This window comes from Trachurus trachurus, assembly GCF_905171665.1.
Source record: "Trachurus trachurus genome assembly, chromosome: 22".
Lineage (NCBI taxonomy): Eukaryota > Metazoa > Chordata > Actinopteri > Carangiformes > Carangidae > Trachurus > Trachurus trachurus.
In genome coordinates this window covers 4,640,909-4,654,618 of record NC_139907.1, presented here as the reverse complement: position 1 = coordinate 4,654,618, position 13,710 = coordinate 4,640,909, and the positions used below count along the sequence as shown (strand labels likewise).

Sequence of the window (13,710 nt, the reverse complement as noted above, 5' to 3'; positions counted from 1 at the left end):
GGTCTGTAGAGAAAAGCCCACGGCTCTGGATTCTGTCGGGGTTATTGTGTGTGTGTCTCTGTGTGTGTCTCTTTCTCTGTGTGTGTGTGTGTGTCTCTTTCTGTGTGTGTGTGTGTTTGATGAGGGTTTGCCTTCAACACATTCCAGCAAAGCTCTTTTGACAACATAAGAGCAGCACAGGGACTGTTCACTGTGACAAACTTTGCCTCTGTCTCCTGTTTATTTATTTCATTTTATTTATTTCATTTAAAGGGATAGTTGAACATTTTGGCAAATTGGCCCATTGCCATAATCCCTATAGTCATAGCAGTAGGTTCGTTACCTTTAATTGTCGATGCAAGCTGTTTTTAGAACGGCGGAGCAGAAATTTGAACTATCCCTTTAAAACCAGTCCATTACCCTTATAGTTTATGCTGTATTGGGATGTTTAGTTTAAATATACTACCCAAAAGATATCGACAATCTACATGGTTGATATTTATGATTGAATTAAAGATATCTGGAATGAGAAACTATAGGAAAATGGATGCAGATAAGATTTCAAAACAGCTCGATGTTCAGTTTGTACCTACTGTACATGTCATCCTGCTGGTTGTCCAAGTACTCCCTGTTTTTATGAATCAGTCCTGTCTTTTTTCTGAACTGTATGAAATGACAGCTCCTTTACATGTAATTAGTCATCTGTTGTTGTGGCAAATGTGATAAACTGTTTGGTACACAACATTTACATCATGCATTTCGTTGCGTTTTGCAGCTGCATAGAGATCCTAACTTTTATCTAGGGTTTAGAAATCCTGACTTCTGATTATCTTACACACATTTCAGTGAGTTTTCATTCACATGACTTGTGGTAGATTGAGGTGTGAGCAACACAAAAGTTCCCTCAGCTCTGATAACCCAGTTTAAATAAATCCTCCTGTTCGCCGTATCTTTTCTACACGTTCACTTTCCTCTACTTAACTTTCCTCTCATGCTCTTTTCATCTCCTCAGCTCTTATTCCTCTGTCAGCCTCCCTCCCCCTCCATCTCTCTCTCTAAAGCTCATCTTCTCCAGATATCTGTCTTTATCTTTTGTGTTTTTTCTTGATTTCACCCCAAACCCCATTTTCCATAAAAAAAAAACATCTCTGACAGCACAAGTATAGAAATTCACCTCACACATTCATTTTTTTGTTCTTTTTTTTTTCATTTTTTCTCTCTGCTCTCCCCTGAGCTCAGACAACTGAAAACAGAATGAGTCACGGAGCAGAAATCCAACCGGAAAGATAAAGAAACAAACCAAAAAAAACTCACCAGGCTTTCACTTTGCTTGTGTCGCTGACACTCTCCTGCCATCTGTCTGTTGACTTTTCCTTTGATTTGAATCCTTGAATATGTGATTTTGTTCCGGTTTTTGACGTGTTTCCGAAACAAATCAGTTGGTTGGTAAAATTTGCATTATAGTTCAATTGTTTAGTGTTTCTGTAGGTCTGATTAAAGGGATAGTTGAACAGTTTGGCAAATTGGCCCATTGCCATAATCCCTATAGTCATAGCAGTAGGTTCGTTACCTTTAATTCTCGGTGCAAGCTGTTTTTAGAACGGCGGAGCAGAGCCGTGAGCTGCTCAGAGCTACACTACGGAGGCTCATGGGATTTCTTGGTTTCCCTCATCAAACTCATCAAATACACAATCCAACAACTCCACAACGCTCTGGTGGACAAGTTGTGACCTGCACATTCACCACGCTATGAGATAATAACACAACGTTACCACACAGAGTTGTTTTAGAGGTAAATTCATGCAAAACCGCTGATGTGCGTTGCCTTCAGGGACAGTCTTTCAGCAAGCAGTCTCTGTATTTGCAGTATTGACCATGTTAAAAGACTTGTTATCTTTAATGGCAACTGATATCAAACTAGCTAAATGGCCCACAAGTAAGTTGAAAAAGCCACTTCAACCTTTGTTAAAGTCTCATTCATTGTCCTGAAAAAACCTGCTAGCTTAGATGGCAACTGTTAGGCAGAAAGTACAGAAACAGAAACAGACTGACAACATGAACCGAACTGAAACAGAAACTGAATACGGATGGAAATGTTTGTGGCTTTGGTATTGTTATTGTTTCAACAGCTTCACTTTCATCAAAACCTATTGAGGTGAATTGTAATGGAAAACTGACATTAGCCATGTTTAGTCTACATGGACACAAATAATCGGAATAAAATAGGAATAAATGCCGATAAAACACGCTGATTGGAATATTTTAATCCGAGCAGACTCATTCGGTAAGAAATTTCTTTTTTTGTAGCCGACCCCCAGTATAAACTGCAGTTTAAAGCATCTGCAAAGAACTTTCATTTTGTCTTGATTTTGGCGACCCCTGTGGACAAAAGCGGTAGTGTTTACCGATTCAACCGCTGCCTCCTGAAGGTATTGAGTTTCACTATTAATAAATAGCTTGTCTTCCCCCTAATGGCCTCATTTGCTGTTGTAGGTCATAGGGAGACACCAGCAGAAACAAGAGACTTTTGCATATCCAGTTAAAAGTCCTTCACAGTTGATTTAATTAAAGAAAAAAAAAACATGAATAAAAGTAACGTTTTCGCACATGTTTTAATCTGGTCACTTTATTTTGCATCCATGTAAACAGTGAAGTTGGAATTTCCAACCAGAGTGATGATTATAATCAGATTGTAGAAAAATTGCACGTGCCTACTCAATGTCACTTTGTCACAGTACTGAGCAGTAAAACCAAAAGATGCACATTTTTAAACGACAGTCCTGGGTTAATTTACAGGACTCAGTGTCTAAAAGTTAATTATTCCGGTTCGGTTTTCTCTAAAGAGCAGAGTTCAGTAGCCCTGGCGTGTTGTGTAACCGCTAGTGTGCAGCTTTTGTTACCGTGTGACTGACAGGTAGAAACAGTCTGGGTCACCTGAGCACCGGTCACCAGGTAACCAAGAACTGACCTCATTTCCATGTGTCAGTGGCGGTTGTATGAATGTAATATTTTGTCCAAAATATCATCATGCACTTTGTGTTGTGTGTGTATGTGTGTGTGTGGGTGATGTGTCACTGTCAGTGGATTTAAATGAGGAACATCCAGACTCCTCTTTACCTCGGGGCTGCCCGTGGCTACAAGGTGACACAACATAGCGATGTGGGTGGTGTGTGCTTCTCTATGTGTGTGTGGGTGTCGGTGTGTTAAAGTGACACCATACAGAATTTTTTTTTTAAAGATTAAATTTAAAGGAGAATTCTGGTCATTTTCTAAGTAACGCTCTACAGCTCAAGGTCCCTGAGTGCTACCATAGGAAAAAATCTGAGAAAAATATGTGCAGCCAGGACCTAGCTCTCCTCCTGCTAGCTGCGCTACATTGCAGTTAAACAGCGAAGTAATGGGGGCAGATCATGACTTTGGCCTATTATGCTCAAAATATCACTACATACCGTAAAACTTCAAATAAGGGCCGAGTCCCAAATTGCCGCCGGTCCCAATTAACCGCCGGGTGTAGCAAAATATTTTTTATATTAAACGCCCATCCCAAATAAACGCCGGGTCAAACATTGTTTTTCTGGTTGTCAAAAAATATTCTATGCAAATATAGCGGGTGTGTCGTGACGTTAAAGACGGCCGAGGACCGACGAGACGTCAGCTGGTTGCTCCTGCCCGGTCTGTCCACTCCTCTCATCCGCACTTCAGCACCTGTCCTGGGCTGCACAGTGTCGGCTCGGCTCGGCTCGCTCCTCGTTTTAAATAATAATAATAAAAAAAAGGACGGTGGTGCGAGCCAACACAGGTGCTGAAGTGAGGGAGAGGAGTGGAGAGACTGGGCGTCCGCAGGGTTTTTGCAACTTGCGGCGGATCAAGAAGGGCGGAGGACCGACATGACGGGGGGTCTCGGTCTCCTGGTACCTGTGCGGGCCAGGACCGCGGAGGTCAGCGAGAGAGAGAACAAGTCCGCCCCGGCCGTATTTACAGTAATGCCTTGAGAAACGCAAGTATCATTCCACCGCCGCCTGCCGCCACGGAGTGAAGCCTCTTTCCCCAGAAGGAGGTCCAGGTTGAACACTATTAATAAACGCAGGTCACAAATAAACGCAGGTCCCTAATAAACGCCGGTTGATTTGAGCGATTTAAGCAAATAAACGCCCGGGCCCTTATTTGGTGTTTTACGGTATGCTTTGCAACATCCACCAGTGCCTTACCACACAACACTGAGTGTGTATAACTCTGTTAATATGAGAGAGAAGTAGGCTACATGTGTGTTTTTGTCACGTAGGCTAGCTCTGTTCATGCTAGCTTCCTTGGTAGACCATAGCCTACTAATCGACTGTCGAGCTCGGGACTGTTTCCATATCAATGAAGATTCGAAGAACGACCATCAAATTCAAAATGTTCCTCCATCTCTTCAACATCGGATTCAGACATATTCTCCTTCTTCCGCTTTCTGCACCAACGCATGCGCTCGACAGTCGACTAGTAAGGTCTACCAAAGAAGCCAGCATGAACAGAGCTACGTGACAAAAACACACATGTAGCACTGCTCTCTCATATTAGTGTTGTGTGGTAAGGAAGTGCTGGATGTTGCAAAGTGTAGTGATATTTTGAGCATAATAGAGGCCAAAGTCACAGTTTTAAAGTTCTGCCCCCATTACTTAGCTGTTTAGCTGCAATGTAGCGCAGGTAGCAGGAGGAGAGCTAGGTCCTGGCTGCACATATTTTTCTGAGGTCTTTTCCTATGGTAGCACTCAGGGACCTAGGGCTGTAGAGCGTTACTTAGAAAATGACCGGAATTCTCCTTTAACATTATGCAATGTAGGGTCCCACACGTAAATGTAATAGATTATAGGCTATAAAACACTGAATTTATATGACCTATTTGCAAATATAGGCTTATACAGTACAGTATGTGCGTAATGCCCTACATCACCATTCAGTGCTTATAATTATAATATAATTTTCCTACTTTATTGTATCATACAGTAGGCTACTTATCTGACATTTTCAAGTTGACTATCTGGAAATGCCTACAAATTAATTGAAGGAGTTAATACGTTTTTATATTGCTACATGGCTAACATTAGCATAAACTGACTGGTCCTAAAGATAACTAAATTCTGTGCACAAAACATAATCTGTATCTGAACACTAATGCAATATTCACATAGATTTGCACAGTTTTTTGTGTTTTGCATGTTTGTTTTTCTTTCTCTATTGTTAACAATGTTAATTTTTAAAGGGACTACCAGGCTGAGGCTAGCTGGTTAGCATGCTAACTTCAATAGTAGTCTAAACCTTCTGGCTTTGCCTATAATATTTACAAAAAGCTCCTTTGCTTTACTCAAAGTGAGTAAAATATCTGAGTAAATTTGAGAATAAACATGTTAATTTGCTTCCTTTGCTTCCACACAGCAAACACAGGCTCACTACAACAACAAACCACAATAATCTCAATTACATTTCCCTGGGATTAAAGTGGATTTTAGGCTATAACGCTGTCGCTTGATGCCACATCTGACATGCCACATGCTCTGCAGCTTCTGGGCTCATGCACAACACGCAAACAAACACACACACTGGTCACACACACCACAGCTTTTCCTCTCATTATTACGTCACATTAATCTGACGTCTGTCCTCCAGCAGCAACAGGAGCCGCTGATCGTGGAAATCCCGGAAAAACCAGTCACACTGCACAAAGCAAGTAGATACCGACAGACACTGTGTATATTAATGAAGCTGCTGACACATAGAGAAGTAGGTCAACGAGAATGGAGAGTTGAATAAATGAATGGGTTGTGATTAATTGTGGCACGTACAAAGCCTGTGCTGCACCCAAGATAGTAGAATATTTCCTGGAAGTACATTCAGCTCAACCTGCTGGACGGCCGCATGGTTGATTTTTTCTTGTCAGTTGGATGAGACTGACAAACGTGTGTAAATACTTAAAGGAAATCGATGCCGTGTGTCTCACGTTGTCATTCAAAGTCACTTAAAGTAAACCGATGCCTTGTGAAGAAACGAAACTGATTCTGTGGTCGGTCAGATGAAACTAAATCTTTTCACAATCAATCATTTCACATGTGATAAACTGACATAGTTGCTCACATTTCAAACCATTATGTTGCTACTTTAGGTGATAACATTTCCCCCCATAATTTCTTGAATGTTTCCTGGAAAGATTATTATCGACTTCTAGATCATTTTCAAAGAAAGAACTTGCTCAATTTGATATTCATGATGGAAACTGAATTGTATGTTTATTAATAAAAGATAGCTACTATATAAATTTAAGCTTATCCTTCGCAGAATTACTATTTTAGAATATAATCTCTTGTTTCTGTTAATGTATTTGATATTTTACATATTATAAATGTTTATTTTGAATAACAGCGTATTGGTTTAGTATTGTGTATTATGTACATCACATCACATCACATGTGTGTTTGTACATGTGTTTTATTTTGTTAAAGATGTTCACATACAGTAAAATAAAGATGAACAACAGGTAAATGTATTTTGTTTTGTTTCATTTTTCATGTTGAAAAATTGACATTTTCAGATGTGTTTTCTTTTCATAAGGTCACGTCTGCAGTTTTTATTGAAGACGTTGGTTTGACTGAAGAAAAAGAAGAAGAGTAAGAAGAAGACCGAGGATGATGGACGGATCAGACAGGATGTGATGACTCCTGTTGAGCTGTCGCTGAAACTATAGAAACCAGCTCAGGAACTGTTTCATTTGCATGTATCAGTAATCCCCTCAGTGTGTGTCACACAGATCCCATGCACACACTCACACACACACACACACACACACACTAATACTCATTCTCTCTATCTCTCTCTCACACACACACACACACACACTCATAAGATGGAGCAGCTGGTCACGATGCCATTCATCTGGACCGGAAACGCCGTCCGATGCCGGAGGTGCAGCCGAGCAGATGTCAGATCAGATGTGGGTTTAAGCTGAAACAAATCTCCACTGTTTCCAACAACACAAGTATTAAAAACTACAACAAAAACAACTACAAAAGAAAGAAAAAAAACACATCATAAGAACTTCACTTTAATCTCCTGAAATTAAGAATATAAACTAAAACACAGGAGCTGAGGAGGAGAGGGCCTCAACTACGCACCTGCATAAATTTTGTGCTGAAACAAACGTGACACCTGTCGCCCCCTAGTGGACCAGAGAGCATCACATGTTATTAGAACCACAGAGGAAGGTACACAGGTGATATTTATAAGAGTTTATTATGCAAACTAAAGGAAAGCATCAACACTATAGTAAAATACAAATATATAAATAATAAATAACAATAATTCCTACACTAAATGTTCCTATATCTTTTATTCTGTGAGCTCATATACAGCAGCTGCAGATGGAAATTAGTAAATTGCCATAATCTCAGTGCTCCTTTGTACCCAGCCCCTGACTAATGACTTTAATAAACTGAATTTGACTGAAAGTGAAAGCACCAGCGAAGCTTGTAAACAGCATTTCATCACAGTTGTTGCAGCAGCAGCACAGCTGGTTAAACAGGTTAGTAGCTCAGTAGGTTAGTCCAGGGGTTTCCAACGGAAACATTATGATACTGTAAATGTCCCACGGTTAAACACCTTATTGACTTTGGATAATGGCAAATATACTTGATATGATAAAGTCTGAATCTGTACAATAACTTGTAAACACAATAGCACATTTGTTTGGACAAGAGCAACATGTTTGAACTATACAAACACACAAAGTAAAATGCATGTGCATGTAACCAAGTGTGTATTTTGCAACCATATGGTAATGATATTTAATTTTTTAAATATGCAAACACAACAGCTTGTATACTAACATTATATTTGCTCCTGATTTTTATATATATAGCATACATATTTATATGGGCTACACATACAGTATGCTGATATATGAGATTGTTCCCATTTCTAATTCTGTTTTACATATGATTTTGATTTCTATTTATATGTACGTATGTCATACAGAGGGCAGACTGTAATAATAGAGAGTATAATATATTCTGCACTTACTGAATTTATTTATCCTCCTTCAGTAGGTAACATTTTATAATAAGTACACACTATTAAGCATTAGTTAAGCATTGAATACTGAATTAATCATTTAAAACACACAAATACTCATTAGTAGCCTATGTAGTTTATAAACACAGTTTAAAATGTTTTACTCATCATTGATAAGCACTAACTGTATTAACTACATACTAATGAGTATTCATGTGTTATAAATTAAGGATTCAGTCTTTATTAATGCTTAACTAATGAACCCTTATTCTTCCTTGTTTTTTTTTTTATTTGTACAGAGGTCCTTAAACGCACCACAGGTAGGCTGCATACTTTAACGCCAGGTTAAAAAAAAAAAGAAAAGAAAGAAAGGAAAAAAACAGTTTTGTGACTTTATGAGGGTTTGTGTGTTTGTGCTGCTCTAAAGGATCATTATGGGCTGTTTGAGCAACACTCCTTCACTTATATGACCAACGTCTCTAATCATTAACTCTTCCTCTGATCTCAGACTCTGAAGCTCCGTCTTTCACCAGGAGGCAAAGTAAGAGAAAAAAAAAGACAAGAAAGAAAAGAAGTGAGTCTGCGGTTTCTCCACTTTCAGTTCACTCAGACTCACGGCGACTTGTGGTGAAGTGATTGATGATAATAATAGTAGCTAATAAATCAGAAGAAGCGACACGACATGAGCACATGACAGAGGGAGAGAAAGTGAAAGCAGGTGAAGCAGAGACGATATAAAAGAGCAGAGGAGGCGGATTCACGGCTTCACCTGAGCGACGCACAGGTAAGGACAGGACGCACTGCTTTATTAGAGGCTTTATGTTGTTTTCAAGCTTACAACACCGAGGAGAAGAGGTTAAATATCGACCATGTCCGACAACAACAAAACAGAGAATTTGATTGGATGATAAAGTTTTAGCTTATCAATGACACCGGGTTAGATCAACAACAGGCTGAAGGTGAAAAGTACCTGAATATCCGGGTAGTTCACAGCTCTGCATTAGTCTCTCATGTTGTTTCTGAACTGTTTTAAGAGTTAAAAAAAACATGTTTGACATAATACAATGATGTTTTTGGTCATTATGAGATAGTTTACACTGACGCTGCTGCATTATTCTCTTAGAAAGTAACGTAAAAATCAAATTAAAGCAGATTTACCTGCTCATTTGCAAAATATGAGGCTGAAGGAAACTGTAATAAAACTGTAAAATATTATTATAAGTCATAAATGTAAATGTTGTTACTCAGGAGTCTGTGTGTGTGTGTGTGAGCTTCTTCCTGCTGTTGCTTTAAAAGAACAAATTGGATCTAATTTAATTACACACCAAGTAAAACTTTAATTACACTAATGTTGTGTTGGAGGGACAACACACACGCACACTCGCACAAAAGCAAAACTAAAGTGTGTGTGTATAAAATGGTGTTTTTGTTGTGTTTGACAGTTTCTGTGTTTGTTGTCAGTGTCAGAGCTCAGGAACAATGATGTTGTTGTTGTATGTAATTTGAATAAAACAGTAAAACCGCTGGGACATTTTGTAGGTGGCCCTGAGAGGCCAACTCTCTCACAGCTTAAAGGGATAGTTCAACATTTTGGCAAATTGGCCCATTGCCATAATCCCTATAGTGATAGCAGTAGGTTCGTTACCTTTAATTGTCGGTGCAAGCTATTTTTAGAACGGCGGAGCAGAGCCGCGAGCTGCTCAGAGCTACGCTACGGAGGCTCATGGGATTTCTTGGTTTCCCTCATCAAACTCATCAAATACACAATCCAACAACTCCAAAACACTCTGGTGGACAAGTTGTGACCTGCACATTCACCACGCTATGAGATAATAACAGAACGTTACCACACAGAGTTGTTTTAGAGGCAAATTCATGCAAAACCGCTGATGTGCGTTCCCGTCGGGGGCAGTTTTTCGGCAAGCAGTCTCTGCATTTGCCTCGAAAACAACTCCCAATTTGCCAAAATGTTGAACTACCCCTTTAAGAAATCACATCCAAAGACACAAAATGTGCCAAAAATTCAAAAAACTACTTCAGAGGGACACAATAAAGTGAAAGAGTTCAAAGCTTCTTGTTATTGGGGTTTGTTTGGTTTATTATAACAAATGTAATGAATGCAAATGTGAACTTTTAGACATTTTCACGTTTTTTTTAGTTCATTTTCATTCTCGTCTGCAGCTCTTTAACACAGTTTTCACTGGAACTGCTCAGGCAGGTTGTCATGTTATCTGTAAACAAAGCTGTCGGCGGATCATAACTGAAAACACACCTTCACCCACACACACACACACACACACACTGCTGATAGAGCAGACGGACGTGTCCTCTAGTTGACGTCTTCTCTCTCTCTCTCTCTGTCACAGTTATTAAGGTTTTAACGACAGCAGCAGCGATGGAAAAGTCCACCGAGAGTCCCGAGGAGGACGCCGTGTCCCTGAGGAGCAACGGGAAGACGCCGGTCAACGGCCTGAAGAAGGCGCTCAGAAACAGCTTCCGAAAAGCCGTGGGGGCAAAGGTCACGGGCAAAGCAGAGGCAGAGGCGGCTGGAAATGAGCCGGGGGCAAATCCACCGGCGTCGCCCAGTGAGTATTAACGTCATAAAGAACATTTACGACAGCCGAAGTTAAGATTTTGTTTGTTTTGTGTTGTTACATAAGTAAAATCCAACGCCCCCTAAACGTCTTATGTCCATCCACCTGGAGGCTGCAGAGTTTATCCCAGCAAAACCCAACGTCTCCTATCTACTAAAGGTCACAATGTCAGTGTGTCGATGTTAAGTTTTGATCAAAAGAGTCCAACACTTTTCTTTGTTTTCTGCTGCACTGCAAAAACAAGTATATTTGTCTTATTTCTTGTCAAAATGTCTCATTTCTAGTCAAAACTAATCTCTTTCCACTTTAAAGCAGCACTAAGGAACTTTTCAACCTTCATAAAATATTTTCATAACTTTTGTGATGATACATCGACTTACAACAAGTTGAATGACACCTCTGTCATGGCCTGAGGGGGTCTGTATCTCTTTCTCTGGCACTAAGCAGCTTTGAGGAGCATGGTAGGAACCCTGCTCTCACGCTAGTGTTCATGGGAAATGGAGTCTTCCTTCAGGCAAAACACTACCGCTTTGGTCCACAGGCGCCGCCAAACTCAACCAAAACTGAAAGTTCTTTAGTACTGCTTTAAATAAGACTCATCACCTAAAAAATTTACTTGTTTTTATATTAATTTCACTTGTTTCAAACAAATTTTCACTTGAAATAAGTGGCAAAATCTGCCAGTGAAAGCAAGTTTTTTGTGCTTGTAATAAGGAAGAAAAACTTGCCCCACTATCAGATTATTTCAAGTGAAAATCTGCTTGAAAGAAGGAAAGTGTCTAAAAACAAGCTGCTTTTTAACGTGATGAGTCTTATTTTAAGTAGAATGAGATTAGTTTTGACTAGAAATTACATTTTGACTAAAAATAAGACAAATATTCTTGGAAAGATTTTGAGTTTTTGCAGTGTGAGATTTAGTGTCTGACCGGTTCATCTCTTAGAGAAGAAGCTGTTCGGTTTCCAGAGACGTTTTCAAGTCACCTTCGCTTTCTGCAAACTTCATCTTGTTGCAGATACATTTTTAGACGGATAAACATGCTGTTTTGACATTTTATATTGTTCTTATTTATGCTGTGTCTTGTTTTTGAGGACCATGGGTCACAGAAATTGACCCTGGCCTTTCCACGGTTACTGTTGCTAGGTTGGACAAACAATGGTCAAGGAAGGGTTAACTCCCATTGGAATCCATTGAAAATTAGGCAGATTTAAATTGCTTGTAAAGAAAATTTGAATTAACAAATATATCAGTAAAATGGTGTCCGTGATAGAAGACAGACGTGGATAAAGAGCGATTGAATGGGCATTACATGACTTTCCGAAAAGTGGGGAAAAAATCATTGTTTTGGTCACTAGCTAGCTAGCTAGCGAACAACGCTAGCTAACGTTAGCTAACGCTTAATCACCGCCGATCTCCTGTTTCTCCTCATAAAACTTCACAAAGTTCAAAAGACATTAGCAACGGTAACATTACGTTTCTATAGGCTGTAACTTTGAAGGTTAAAGTAATAGTAAGTATGTTTATTGATGTCTTGGGGAATGGGATAAAAATGACTCCAGGAATACGTTGCGGATATCGTGAGTCGCTATTGCAGGAACCCCAAGCACACATTTAAACCATATTGAAAAAATAAAAAGTAGTTTTTGCCGAAAAAATTGCTGTCTACCTATAGTCGGGGAGCCACAGGCTCAAAAGCTCAAGGAAATGGGTTGAACCTGACATCATCCGTTATACTTTTTATTTGTGTTTTTTCTGTTAAATTTGACACTAAGGAACAATAATTTAGGGGTCTGCTCTGCCGGAAATATCGCGAAAAAAAATTGTGGCCATTTCACTGTATGCACCCTTTATTTTTCGACAGGAAATTGTAAAAAATGATTTTTTTCTTCAAATCCTCAGTAGCCTGGGTAGGCTGTCAATGAATGCATTTCAGATACACAGAACACATGTGGTGACAACATCCACTGAAAAAATAACTCTTAAAACACATTTCTACATGATTTTGTATCAATTTTATGGAAAAAAATGAGGCGTTTTCTCACTTTTTCCCGATATTTTCATCTTTACTTGATTGGCAATCAACTATGGGTCCAGGTTATGACATCAGTCAATGTGTCATCATTTTCAGCAAACAGTATACTCATTCCAGTGAAAAAATTATAAAAATCCAACCAAAATCATTGGTTCTATGATAATTTCACTACTAGCTGGCGATCAACAGGCTCAGAGCCTCAATAGAATTTTAGGCTAGGCCTACTCTCGAAATTCCAAAAGACATACTGGATGTTTAGCATCATGGTACACTCACAAACACGAGCTTAGTATTTGAATGAGTTTGAAACAACCAACCGTTACCAGTGTTTCTAGTTTAGCTGTTAGTTGAAATTCAACTCCCGTGGGAAACCCCCTAAAAAAAGCAGTTGGGGTACCTGTAACCAGACTTTCAAAAATTCCGAAAATAATTTGGCCTTAAGTAACTTGTGAGGGGTCAAACTAGGGGTTTTTCACGATTCTGAGTTGATTGCAAGCATTAGCTTTTCATCCAAAACACTCCTTGGTGTTAAAAAAAAACAGCCACACCCACTTTTCCTGTTCATCGGAAAGGAACAACCCCCTCCCCCCACCAATAGAATGTATTAGAAGTTATTCCGTAGCATGACACAGGTTGTCTGTCACATATCACTACTAAATACTCAATATAATATAACTTATATTCTACACTTTTTTCTTTGTAGGACATTATACAGACCCTCCAGGATTTTGCAATGTCGCAAAATTTATTAAAAAATTACAATAGGCTAAATGTAATTTATTACATGGATTGGGAGCAAGTGAACGAAAGAGAAAAGACACTGGACATGCACCGGATTTCACATACCAGCAAAAACTGAAACAAGTTTGCTAGAAATGAAGAGAGGACACAAAAAACACACAGTGCTGTCAGGTACCAGCTTTTGTTGTGGGGTGTATACATCTTTGCATCAACTAATAGAGTGCTAAAGATTTTGTAATCTAAGTAATATTATTAACCTTACTTTAATGTTATGAGTTAAAAACTCATAACATGTGTGCTGATGTATGTTGAGCACTGTACAGATA

The 13,710-nt window shown here is 39.2% G+C and overlaps 1 protein-coding gene across 1 annotated transcript in view; it reads left to right on the top strand.

Annotated features, from left to right (window-relative positions):
- Positions 1-10,414: 10,414 nt before the first annotated feature.
- The window catches only part of exoc3l4 (exocyst complex component 3-like 4), a gene marked incomplete at its 5' end in the record, with an annotated part of 51,585 nt that continues 48,289 nt past the window's right edge, over positions 10,415-13,710 (top strand). The window contains one exon of the mRNA XM_083998524.1: positions 10,415-10,604. Coding sequence (XP_083854650.1) covers positions 10,415-10,604 — 190 coding nt within the window. The remainder of the gene's footprint in view (positions 10,605-13,710) is intronic.